The 13,027-nt window shown below is 43.5% G+C and overlaps 3 protein-coding genes across 3 annotated transcripts, besides 3 other annotated features; 1 reads left to right on the top strand and 2 right to left on the bottom strand.

Annotated features, from left to right (window-relative positions):
- Nucleotides 1-12: 12 nt before the first annotated feature.
- On the bottom strand, nucleotides 13-5,220 carry PVX_117355 (hypothetical protein, conserved). Its single transcript, XM_001615716.1, has 2 exons — nucleotides 1,036-5,220; nucleotides 13-816 (listed from the first exon to the last, which is right to left on the bottom strand). The coding sequence occupies exons 1-2, from the start codon at nucleotides 4,602-4,604 to the stop codon at nucleotides 459-461; spliced, it is 3,927 nt and encodes a 1,308-aa protein (XP_001615766.1). The 5' UTR covers nucleotides 4,605-5,220; the 3' UTR covers nucleotides 13-458.
- Nucleotides 3,254-3,286: a microsatellite.
- Nucleotides 5,221-5,631: 411 nt separating the features above from the next.
- PVX_117350 (hypothetical protein, conserved) lies at nucleotides 5,632-6,323 on the top strand (the record flags this gene model as incomplete). The annotated part of the gene is made up of 1 exon (XM_001615715.1): nucleotides 5,632-6,323. One exon carries the CDS (start codon nucleotides 5,632-5,634, stop codon nucleotides 5,851-5,853), a length of 222 nt encoding a protein of 73 aa, XP_001615765.1. The 3' UTR covers nucleotides 5,854-6,323.
- Nucleotides 6,213-6,292: a microsatellite.
- Nucleotides 6,324-7,486: 1,163 nt separating the features above from the next.
- Nucleotides 7,487-11,849, bottom strand: PVX_117345 (hypothetical protein, conserved; the record flags this gene model as incomplete). The annotated part of the gene is made up of 1 exon (XM_001615714.1): nucleotides 7,487-11,849. The coding sequence occupies exon 1, from the start codon at nucleotides 11,585-11,587 to the stop codon at nucleotides 7,487-7,489; it is 4,101 nt and encodes a 1,366-aa protein (XP_001615764.1). The 5' UTR covers nucleotides 11,588-11,849.
- Nucleotides 9,679-9,748: a microsatellite.
- Nucleotides 11,850-13,027: the final 1,178 nt, after the last annotated feature.

The following is a 13,027-nucleotide window of genomic DNA, read 5'->3' as shown; positions in this document are numbered from 1 at the left end:
ACTTCACGGAGTTTATCTTGCGCGCAGTGTGCAGGTACACGTGTGTACATTTGCACATAAGTGTGCACGCTTGCACGTGTGCATCGGCGCCAGGAGCAGCCCCCTCCGTGCAAATGAACATGCACAGATAGCAGCGTCAGCCGTGTACACGCATGTGCGTGGACATATCGCCCAAGCACAAATAAAGAGAGAAGATGCATGACATGCGGGGTGAGGTGTGCGGGGCGCATGGCGAGGCATTCCTCCAACCGCGCGCGTTGTAACGCGTGCTAATTATGCGACAACTCGATATGCCGTTAGAGGCGCGTTAGCCATTTTGCGGCACTTCAACATTGGACCACTTCCACATTGGGACACCTCCACATGTGTGCGCTTTTCACCTCTCCACGCAGCGCAGTAACTGCTCTTCCCCCCGCCTGCGACATTCCCCGTGGCACATTTTCGCACCACACAACCCCTCAACTAAATTTGGTACCCAGCAAGTGTTCATCAATCAGCGCAAATATATGGGGCGTGTTGCATCCCTGAATTTGGCGAATAATTTCTCCATTCTTCAGTATTAAGTAAAACGGCTTGGAATTGTTATCGTAGTTTTTTAGCGAGGCGATATTTTGCGCGCACACGGCTACTATTTTTACGCTCTCTGTGAAGGTAAAATTGGCTTTGTAAATTTTGTTTATAATTTCGAAGGTGAAGAGACATGGTCCGCACCACTTCGTGTAAACGTCTACGATGTAGAGGACGTCGTTTTTTTCTTCAAACAGTTTTTTATACTCCTCTTCGTTGCAAATTTCCTCGTACATTTTGTCCTCAGCCCTTTTCATTTTGCACGGGGGTGCGACGCAAAAAGGAGGTGGTGGTCCAATTCGTAAAAAAAAAAAAAAAAAAAAAGAACAAAAAGAAGAAGTACCCCTCTATCTCTTCAGACGTAATGACAAAAGGGAATATTACATAAGATCAAACATGGGCGCTACATTAAGGGGGGGTTTATCCAAACTGCGGAGAAAAATTCCCCTTTAAAAAAAAAGCTTCAACAAATTGTCCTCTATCGAATTGTCGCCAACGGAGCTGACTTGATTAAAATGGAAAATTTCCAAAGAACTCGTATTTGCGTCCGTCTGCACATTGCCCAAAAGGTTATTAATGGTGGGCCCTTGCACAAATAAGTAATATAATAAATACGTATCGCGTATCACGTTCTGAGCGAAGAGGCGTATATGCTTTTGGAAAATAATTCCATTAAGATTATCTAGCTTATTCAGTTCCGTCAAAACGTCATCAATTAAGCATTTGAAGGGGTACATTTCTGCATTTTTTTTTTTTTTCTTTTTTTCCGCGTCTTTTTCGTTTAGCTTTCCCCAAAATGGGTGCCTCCCCGCACTGCATTCATTCATATCCTTTTCACTATACACGTTATATTTTTCTTTATATATGTGAACAAAGTAAAGGCAGGACTTGATGTAATACGTTTCGTAATTCCTATACCGCCGCATCAGATAATCATACGTGGATTTGTGTATGATATTATTATTGTCCAAAATATATTCACAAAATGATAAGTCCAGCAAAATAATGTTATACAGTTCGGTTACTTTTTTATTTAACAGCGTTTTATTTTTCTCATTCGAACGTGCATACTGGGAGGCGTACACTTCCTTCACCAGGCAAATAAATTGCGCATATATTTTGTATACCTCCTTCTGTAGGGCAGTTTTTACTAGGAAGATAGCTACGCTTCGATACACGTCCGTGTTGAATAACTTCTCAACGTAGAGGATGAACAGGTTGGAAAAGGAGAAAATATTCACCAAGTGGCCATTCATTTTTTCGCATAAAATATTTTTTATATCATTATTTATTAACATGTTCAGGTAGAAATGCAAATGTTGCTTCAAATTGTCCAGGTACCCCACGCAGAAGCATTTCACAGATGTCTTCAATATTTTGTACACAATGTGTAGAAAAATGCTCTTTAAATCATTGAGGGAAAAATTGGGCTCCCCCCCGAAGCCGTTCGCTACTTCCTCTTTATCACTGCCCTCCCGGGGACTGAGGAAATGGGTCCACGATCGCTTATCATTATGCCTAAGCAGGTTGACGTAGAGATGGAGCTCCTTATATTGCTCCTCCGAGTTTTCTCTCTCTTCGATTTGGTCTCCACAATTGGGCATGTTCCCAGTGTGAGGGGGTTCCCTTCCTTCCTGCATGCCACTCTGCTTTTCCTGGTGGAGGTTCACCGTTTCGCAATCCACGTTACCATCACGCATGGTGGCACTACTATTGGGGCGCTTCCCCCCCTCTGGGGTGTTCTGCACATGGGTGGCCTCCCCCCCCAGCGGCACTTTTAAGAAGCGGACCAGATTAGGGCACCTACTTAAGCTACAACTGCGTGTGGACGTTGGTTCTCCCTCCACGTTCGCCTTTGCAATTGCACTCTCCCTGGCGTGTGCCCCTTCCCCAGTGTGGCTTTTCAAAATACTCATAAACGAGTCGAACATTTTGGAAAAATCGCCAACATCATGTGCGCCTTGGTCTACGAGCAGAAAGTCCGCATTCGCGCTGTGGTTGATTTCTTTGGTTTCTACGAAGATAATCAGCTTGTAGGCTGAAAATATAAGGGGGTGAATTTTTTCCTTTAAAATTTTTTTAAAGCCCCTATGAAAGTGTCCCTCTCTGGATGTTTTACCCCGCGGTTTGGCCCGCTCAGCCGCCTCTTTCTGATCATCTTTTTTTGTATGCTGGTCTTCACTTGAGTCCCTGTCCACGGTGCAAAACTGCGCGTATATTCTCCCCAAATCGATGGAAAAAAATTCGTAGTAGTAGTAAAATAAATTCAGCAGGAATGAGTAAAACACCCAACTTTTAATTTCGCAATTTCGCTCATAAGAAATCGAAATGTTGCAAAACAGATTGTGCAAAAATATCTTCATTACGAGCTTCCACTTGTCAACTGGATTATGATCAAAAAACGGAATTGCACACACAAATTTGTTAAAAAAAAGGAAAAAAAATATCTCGAAAATTTCATCATGAATAGCATGCAAATAACTATTGTTCAGGTAAAAATCGACATCTTTAACATATTTGCGATAGTGCCTTTCTTTCATTTCGATTTTCCCCTTCATTTTGTTGTGCAGTCTGTTTATGTCTGCAAACTCTGTGAATAGCTGGCCGCACGTTACGCCGTAATCATTTTTGCAGTAGTAGACGTGCAGCAGGTGGAGCATATACTCATAAGTCAGGCAGGCAAATTGGACGTACGTTTTTTGTGCTAAGCTGAACTTCTCAACAATTCCTTCGTTCAAACTTTTTTTTATTTCTTCCATGCTACTCACAGCATAGTTAAAGTACTGTTTGTTTTTTTTTGCCTTTTCATGGGGTATATTCTGCAGGATGAACAGCTCCCTCTGCATTCTCCGCAGGAAGGGGTTTCCCTCAGCGTCCTCTGCCTCATCCCCATGAGCGTTATCGTCACAACTTTGTTCATTTTTTTCCTCCCACTGCAGGGGACATCCCTGTTCGAGACCGCCAACCTGACTATTTTTCACCCCTCGGCGCAACCCCTCATTTGTCACATCAATCAGCAGAAGGGCCATATATTTCGTGTGCAAAACAAGATAAGTGATTTGCAAAAATAACGTCTTCACCTTGCGGAGGGGGAGCGGTCCATCCTGTACGTGGCTCCCTCTACGCACAAAGGTGTGTAACAAATTTATCCTCGCGTTGAGAATTTCCCCAAACAAATCGTTTTTCACAATTTCCACGAGTTGGCAATTCTGTTTGCTGTAAAAAAGCAACAGCACGATTACCGACTGGGGAATGCTCTCCACTGTACATGCGTTGTTGTATGCCAAATTGTGATACGAGGAATATATCAACTTGAGCAAAATTTCACAGAAATTTTCCTTATGCTTATTTACATACGTATTTAAATACAAAATGGACCTGTTGCTATTAAACATGTTAATGTAAATATTTTTCATTTTTTCATTTTTGAGCAAAGAGCTGAGGACCTTCATACAGAGAAATATATCTGTGTATAATTTGTTCAGCACAAATGAGTATTTTCCCTCGCTCATCTTTTTATTCACATCAAGGTACACATGGTTGATGTAGTTGTTAAGGAAGAAGCAGTCGTAATTGAGCAGTTCCTCCTTTTCCGTTTTTACAATGTGATAGGCAGCGTCACATTGCGGAGCTTCCCCCTCTCCTGCGCTTCTTCCCAAATGGGTACCTTCAAATAAAAAATAGTAACTGTCGCATTTTTTTTTCCACACCTCTTTTATGATGTCCTTTTCCGATTCGCTAAACTTTTCTGTGTGCACTGATGACTCTCCAAAATTCACCGACGCTGTGTTTCGAACGCCACCGATTAAATCCTTATAAGTGCAAATGATATCCTCCAATTGGCACTTTATTTTGTCTACACTTGCATACACACTTTTAATTTTGATAGTGTTGTCTATCACATGGCTGCTTTTTTCTTTCAAAAATGTTTTTATGGATTCTTCCTTGCTCCTGATGTCATTTCGCAGGCTCTCAATGTGTTCCTCTGCTTTCCTCTGGTCGTAGTTTCGAAATATTTCACTAGCGTCAACTTTCATGGTGCCAGCCGGGGGGGGTGATCTCGCTATTCGATGTGGCCTCGTTTAGAGCCCCCGCTTCGGTCGGCGGTTCTACCTACGCGTAGGAGTGCACGTGTAAGCGGTCACATGTCAGCGGTTACGTGTGAGCGGTCACATGTCAGCGGTTACGTGTGAGCGGTCACCTCCATGTCAGGGAATATCCCACATGTGTGCTCCTACACCCTGCATGGGGAGGCTACCCCACGTTTAGAAAGGAAAAAGGCGCCGTGTGAATGTGCCCTTATTTGGAACCACACGGGGAATCCCTTCGCGGTGAAGGAGAATCTTCACTATTTTGTTCGCAAAGCAAGCACATGTTTTGGGCCTCTTTGACGGAAACGCCAAATGCACAAATTGGGGAACAATCAATGAATCGGTCAAACAGCGCCGGCACGGAATGACCGAACGTGCAGGTGGCGCTCTCCTCTTTTGTTGCTGCTTATCATCCCCTTCAGTTTACCACAGGGCCATCTCATACATCCGCTTAAAGCAACAATTCGTTCCTTCGAGCCGTTCCACTCTGCGTTGAGGGCAACTCCTAAGCGATTTCGCAAAATGGTGGGAGTCGACCGGGTTGGCTGTGCGCCGAAGGGGCGAACAAAAAAAAAAAAAAAAAAATTAAAAAAAAGTTAAAAAAAAAATTAAAAAAAAAAAAAAAAGAAAAAAAAAATTGTAAGGAAAAAAGAAACGCCTCCCATCACGGCGAATTCATCTGCCCTCCTTTTTAAAAAGGATAAACATCTGGTCCTACATAATCAAGCGAAACAGGTGTGTGTTTAAGTATGCCAAGAGAAAGGCCACACGTGCGCAAGATAACATGCCTATGTAACCCATGTGCACTCACTTAACCATTCGCCCACGCTTTTGCCGCAGGGTTGAAGCTCCCGGCGGAAGACCAGCCAAGCGACGGTACCACGTTTGGCCAGCTCGCCCGTGCGGCAAGTATACTCACGTATGCATACAGCGCCATAGCGATACCCTTCCTGTCCACGCCTGCTTGCCGCCGATGGGGGAATTCAAAGTCGGGTCGAAGCTGAAGGAGCAAATCGTGTGCAACATGCAACCCCTAATCATGTGCCTGCACAAGCATGACGATGATATAAGCAAGTGCGTGCCAGAAGTCCACATCTTCGAACGAACCTGCAGCAAGAGTGTGAATTACGTGCACGATCGGATCGGCCTAGATGATACGAGGAACACCCTATACACGGGGAAAAGGGCCATCTGAAGGGGGGCTACACATATATATTATTTACACATGTGAGGGTAGGCACCTTTTTTCTGTACCAGGACGGGCACCTAGGGGGAGACGACCTATCATTCGTTTCTGCAAAATGTGCGCAAGGTGGGGGGATTAAATCGTAGGGGGGTGGGAAGTGCAAAGAAGGAACTGCGTAGAAGCTTCACCATTCGGGCACCGTATGCTGTACAGTATTGACCATCTGAAGAGCGGCCATGAAAAAGACGTCCCAGAGGATAGCCTCCCCCCCATTTTGCTTATTGCATCCCCAGTGCGCCCGATTCGTGGCCCCTTTACTGTCCCCACAGGGGTTCCTTTTTTGCGTAAATTTTTCCTCTCCATTTGACCGCTCTTTTTTCCCTGCTTAAAACTGCAAATGGGGGCCCTTGCAAAGGCCGCGCGAAAAAAACGCCCGGGCACAGCAGACTAAAACAACTAATACGATCTTTTCATGCCCAAATGAGTAAGTCTTATTTTGGGGGAAAAAAAATTAAAACAAAAAATTTGTATTCATATAAAAAGGCGAACACGAGTAGGTGGGTAAAAAAAAAAAAAGGTTGCGCTGGTTAATAAAAGGGTAAGGGAGTGCGCACGTCTCCTTTAGTCTAATTTTTGCATGCAGACTGATGCAGGCAGTCCGCTGATGTGCAACATGGGAGGTGGAAAAAGGGTACACAGGGCAGATGCGCTGGCCGCCGCGCGGCAGTGGGGGTAAGGCACACCTGGTGGCACAAGGGGCAGAGAGGTGCTGTTTGGTGGTAAACCAACGGTGCAGCGCGGGGGGAAAAGCAGAGGGGGTAAACGTAGGAGAAAGGCATAAACGTAAAATTTGCAGCGCGCAATTTGCCACGCGCAGTGTGCAATTTACAATTTAAAATTCACAACGTGCATTCTACAATTTGCAATTTACAATTAACATTTTACATTTACAATTTACAATTCTGCATGGAGGGCTGCAATTCAAAGTGTATCCCCCGGGGAGGGGGCACAGCATAGAAGGCGCAGCGTGCGGGGGGAGACGCACTGCACCCCTGACCGGGCAGCAAAAAAAAGGGGAAAAAATGGCAATGCATATTCAAAAAAGGAAGAAAAAATGGCAATGCATATTCAAAAAAGGAAGAAAAAATGGCAATGCATATTCAAAAAAGGAAGAAAAAATGGCAATGCATATTCAAAAAATGGAAGAATAAATGGCAGTTCATATTTAAACAAAGTGCGCCAGGGGGACGATGTGCTCGTCCGGGATTAGTGGGCCCAGTTGCATGCCGCCAACCCTGTGGGGACAAAATTTGTGCATCTTCATACGCGCATTATATTTCTGTAAATTGGTATAAAGATGGGTATCGCAGTGAAAACACGCAAAAAAAAAGGGGGGAAAAGATGTGCGCAAGGTATGGGGGAGGGCAAACAAAAGGGGGCTCGAGTTTACGTGGTGCAACATTTATCCCGCTCCTCCGCCAATGGGCAGCTCCGCCAATGTGCAGCTACGCCAATGTGCAGCTACGCCAATGTGCAGCTACGCCAATGTGCAGCTACGCCAATGTGCAGCTACGCCAATGTGCAGCTACACCAAATGGCCGCTGCCCCACCAAATGGCCGCTCCCCGCCAATGGGCGGCGCGCTAATCCAAGTAGGAGCGCCGCTGAAACTTGCTGGGGTTGCTGTACGGCGGGTAGTCGTCCACCTTGTTGCCCCGGTTTGGCCTACTCTTAAGGTCTATGAACTGCGAGGCATCATTGTGCATCTTGTAATCCTGCGTGAGGTTAGAAGTGAGGTACTTGCCATCCCTCTTATCATAATCGGAGTACTTCATTATATTCGGCTTGAATATCCTCGTCTTGGGGTTGCCATTCATATCTTTAAAGCCATTCACGCCAGACAAGTTCATAAGATTTTGGGACTGGAAAATCTTCTTGGTATTCTTTGCCACTTTGTTCTTAATCCTCACGATGTGGTAATTGTACAGGTAAATAGCTGTCACGCTGATGAACAGAATGGTGAAAATGATGGCTCCCTCCGTTCCAAACACGTTGGCAATTCCCTCGTAAAAGTAAAAGACCACATGGCGGAAGAACTTCTTAACGTAGAGCGATATCTGAGCGTATCCAAATATCATAAAGAGCGAAATGATTATTAAGAAGAAGAAGCTGATGTGAAACTTTTTAAAATACAACACTACACACGTTATGAACATCAGAATGAGCATTCCCAGGTAGCATATAATCTTATGAATGAGCTGCTTCCTAATTATGGGGTAGTAAATATTATATATATCATTGTTTAACCACCGGTTTATAACTTTGCTCATTAATTCTTTCGAAATTTTTCTGTAGTGTGTATTTTTGGTGCTGAGCTTTTCCTCTATAGAAGACTGTATTTTGTTTTCCCTTTGATTTTTCAGATAAATATTTTCAATGTTGCTAGACAGTACAACCAACGCTCTACTGTAGAGTTCATTTTTTAGGGACCTCCACAGGTAGTATTTCTTTATTTCGTGTCTTATGCCATTTTTTAAATCGTCTAGCGGTTGCTGGCAGGTTATCTGAATGGCCTTCAAATTTTCATCCTTTATAAATTTATACACCTCATCTGTTAGAAGGAGAAATTTCTTGTATTCCCCCTGCCAGGACTCCTCATTGGAGCAGTAGATATCCATGTACTTGAGTTCTTCCTGCCCCTTAAGACTCAGGAATATATCCTGCAGTACCAGTTCGTCTAGTGGGAAGTTGAAATTTTCGAGGAAGTTTTTCTTCAAATTGCCCTTATGCATGTTGAAGAGGGCGCTAGTTTTGTCCTTACAATGGTTGTGCCATTTTTCCATGGCCTTTTGCTTCAGAACCTTTATGTCGTTATCGAGAATGATTAGGTACTCCTCGCTGATTTCCTTTTCCTCTTTTGAAAAATCACTCAACGAGGTCATATACACGTTGACCGCTTCCGCATTCCACTTGTCCAAAATGGCATAAAACAAATTTTTGTTTTTGAAATATTCAGTTATGTTATCGGTGCTCTCTGCCAGCATTTCGAAGACTTCCTTCCCCTTGGACACTGCATTGGAAAAATGAAACTTCAGACGGCTCTCATTTAAGGTAATGTTCTTCTTTTTTAAATAGTAAAACTCCTGGAAGGTGCTATTTATCAGGGGGCTGCAAATTTCGTCCTTGTAATATATTAAGTCTAACTTTTCTGCACTTTTGGAGAGCTTCTTTTCCAAATACTTCAACAAATTGTAGCTAACCGATTCGAAGAAGTTCATGAGATCTTTCTGCTTGATGGGGTACTGGTCGCTCTTCATTTTGATGTCCTCCACGACGATTTGCAACGCATCTTCACATGCAATTTTGCAAAACTTTTTAATGTTGGCTTCGCCCAACTCGACCATTTCGTTTTTTATTTGGTCCAACCTTTCATACAAGTTCGCTTCGATATCTTTGATGAGCTCCTTCTCCTCATCGTCATGGAAATCGCTCTCCGTGTACTTATACCAGATGTTTAAAATTTGTTCCCTTATGAGTTCTTCGTACTTTCTAATTTCGTTCAGCAGCGGGGGGAGCTTATACATATCCATTCGCTCCTCCGTGTTTTTTTTTTCCTCCTCTGGGAAATCCTCGCTGAAGAGTTCTTCCTCTTCGAAGGTGCTCTTCCTCTCATGTGAGCTGAATTTGTTTCCCAAACTGGCTGCCAAGTCGTCCCCCTCGTCATTCAGGTAGCTTATAAATTCCACATCCTCATTTTCCATAAACTGTAGGAGGTACTTCTTGTAGAGGAATACCAAATCGTTTCTGCTAATTTCCGCTCTGTTAATTTTGAACTGTTTGAAAAACTGGTTGACATTTGTGAAGAGGTTTTGGTTGGCCGATCGGACTAGAAACGTGATAAAGTCGTGCACGTCCTGCCCCGACATGTATCTGTTGCTCATCTCGGCGCCGTAACTACCGCTGCTATGGTTCTCTCCCCCATCGGTGGTCTTTTTTGCGGCCCCGCCTTTCCCCTCCTGGTTGCGCATCTGCTGCTCCTTCCTCATTTTCCCCATCCAGTAATTCATCTGCACATTGGAATACATCTTCTTTGGGAACAGCAAAGCGCGCAGGTAAATTTTATACCTCAGCAGCATCACGTCATTTTTGTACTCATCGTTCAGGTCGGCCAGGTTCGCATTCGTAAAATCGAACTCCTTGTTGTTATACATATTTCGGAGCAGCACGCAGTCTATGTTTTTGTACAGCACGTTCAGTTTGTAGTTGGAGGACGTTTCCGCCACGGCGCCGGCGCTTTGGTCGGCCTGGTTGGAGGCCCCCCCATCGGAGTAACCCAGGTAGGCGATTTTCCTCTGCTTGGTCGTGTACGCGTCGTACTTCTCCTTGCTCTTATTGGAAATGATTTTCTTCCAATACTTGATGTCCAGGTCCCTCCGGTCAGAGTTTAACAAAATGTCGAGCCACAGCTTCCCCTTCCGCACGTCCAGCCGTTGACTGAAATCGTGCACCACCCACATCAGGTTCTTCGAAGCGATGCTCTCCAATATTAGGGAGTTATTCTCTACGCTTTCCATATGGTCTAAAATTTTGTCAAAATTATTTTTCTTTATAGAAAAAGTGGATCCGTTAGATCGGGTGTACGCTCTGAGCATAAACAGGTTGGCATCTTTCGTAATATTTTCTATAAACTCCAAGTCCTTATTGTTAATCATTTTCATGGTTAGGAAGATAATATCGGTGGATATTAAATTGGTAAGGGCGTACAATATTTCGTCGTACCGCTTATTCACATTTGGGCTGTTCAACCCTTGGGTGTCCATTAAAATTAAATTCACTTCCTGAGATTCAGCCAAATTCAACTCGTCAATTTTGGCTAGCCAATCGTCTGTCTTGTACAGGTTTAGCAAATCTATAATTTCTTCATTATATTCATCCTTTTCATATTCATAATTTTTTACAAAGTTGGTGAAATTTTGATCTATATAGTCATACATTTTTTTTAACTTCCCTACGGTGATTTTAATTGGCTCTGACCAAATCCATATACCGTACGTACTCGCCGTGATGTCATTTCCCACTTTGAATCCCTTTTCGATATTTTTTTCACTTTTACTGACGTCCTTCACTACATGTTCGTTGAGCAAATTTAGGAGGAAAGACTTCCCTGTGTGCATGTCTCCCAAAACGGATACGATGGCGATTGGCTTTTCAATACTTTTGAGAATTTCTAAATTTTCTTCAATGATTATCAGTTCCGTATGGTTTACATTTGGTTTTATTATCTGCACAGCTTTTCCTCTCTTCTTTTTATTTTTTAATTTTTTTTTCTTATCATCGATTATTTTGTTAATATCGTCCATCGAGTTCAGGCACTCTCCATCTGTGCAGTTGATGGGCACTTCAAAGTTGTTCTCGTCGCTGTCTTGGTTTTCATCGTCATCATCTGAGTCGTCGCCATCCGAGTCGTCCTCATCCGAGTCGTCACTGTCGTACGGGTTGCTTCCGTCGCCACTTCCGCTTTCGCCCGCATTTAGCATTCTCAAAGTGCGGCCATTGGCCTGCCTTCCAATAGTGCCATTTCCACTGCCCCACACATCACTGTTGGGAAGCCATTCCTCTGCCCCCTTTTCTGTTTTTACATTTTTCTCCTTAAAAGCCACTCCCTGGTCGTCATCGCCACCACTGCAATGAACAGTCACTGAGTTGGCAAGGACGAGTAGGAAGCAAAAAAATAGTTTTTTCATTTTTTTTTTTTTGCTTACATTTGCTGCCAGTTGTTCTCCTCTCTCACGTTTGCAGAGAGAGCGGCTCCCCCTCTTCGCAGCGCACAAGTGAATTCCCCCTCTTTGCAGCTCACAGCTTGGGTGTCCCCCGTTCGATTCACCACTTCTCAGTTAGCCCTTCGTAATCACGTGCGTACGTACATGCATACAAGCGTTAGCATACAAGCGTTCGCATATAAGCATTTGCATATAAGCGTATGCATATAAGCGTATGCATATAAGCATTTGCATATAAGCGTATGCATATAAGCGTATGCATATAAGCTTATGCATATAAGCGTATGCATATAAGCTTATGCATATAAGCGTATGCATATAAGCTTATGCATACAATCGTACGGAATTGTACATACACGAGCTCGCCTGTATATGTTCGTCACAGATGAGCAATTCCTCTGTTACGTTAAATCAAAAGGGGAAGAAAAAATATTTTCGTCGTGCTTCTCATTTTAACAATTATCCGTAAGTGAAAAAAAAAAAGGAAACCTTAAAAAATGAAAAAATGCAGTTTAAGCCTCCGTGAAGGGAAAAATGACGAGGTTGGGGGGAGGAAAAAAAATGGGGAAAAAAGCGACGCGAACTGTGGTGAGAATTGCGGCGTAAATTGCGGCGAAAAATGCGGAGAAAAATGCGGCGAAAAATGCGGCGAAAAATGCGGCGAAAAATGCGGCGAAAAATGCGGCGAAATTCTCAACGCAGACGTCAATTTTTTCTTGCAAACTTTCCACAATTGTCACGATGCTTTTCTTCAAATTTATCAATTCAAGCGCCAGGCAAGCGCGGCCCAAACAAGCGGGTAAGCAAATAAAATGACATATATACGTGCACGCATATTATTATACAAATTTGTGCGTGCCCCACTTGCGTGTCAGCTCTTGGCCCCTCGGTAACTGCCTCACTACGTGGGAGTACTTTCCTTTGCTCGTTCTTTTCACAAAAGAGTGTGAATTTGAAAGGAAGAAAAATGCCGTCCAGTTATATTTGGAGGAGGGCACATCATACTTGAGGGAAAATTCCACCTTTAAGGCGCGCGAAATGTACAAAGTGAAGGCCAGTTCGTGGGGAGCTAACAAAAAATATCTTTTAAGGTTTTAATGTTTCAACGTTTTAATGTTTTTTTTTTTTTTTTTGGCACAGTTGTCCCTAATTGTGAGGAGCTCACGTTCGCCTTAAATGGCAGGAATCGTAAAATGACGTTTCTCATTTGTGTGGCCCCTTTATGTATATTTTCCCCCCATCGCAGAAGGACGCACTTTTTCGTTGAATATTTCAAAATGGAGGGGGCTTACTAAAGAGGCGTTCCCACATACACATAAGTATGCATGCGAATGTACAAATGACCTTACTACTTTTTTTGAATATGCTTTGAAGACGGCATGTGATGTGCATGGAAATATTTCC

Source organism: Plasmodium vivax, chromosome 12, assembly GCF_000002415.2.
Source record: "Plasmodium vivax chromosome 12, whole genome shotgun sequence".
NCBI lineage: Eukaryota > Apicomplexa > Aconoidasida > Haemosporida > Plasmodiidae > Plasmodium > Plasmodium vivax.
The sequence above is the reverse complement of the archived record's forward strand: the minus strand, read 5'-3'. Positions and strand labels throughout refer to the sequence as shown.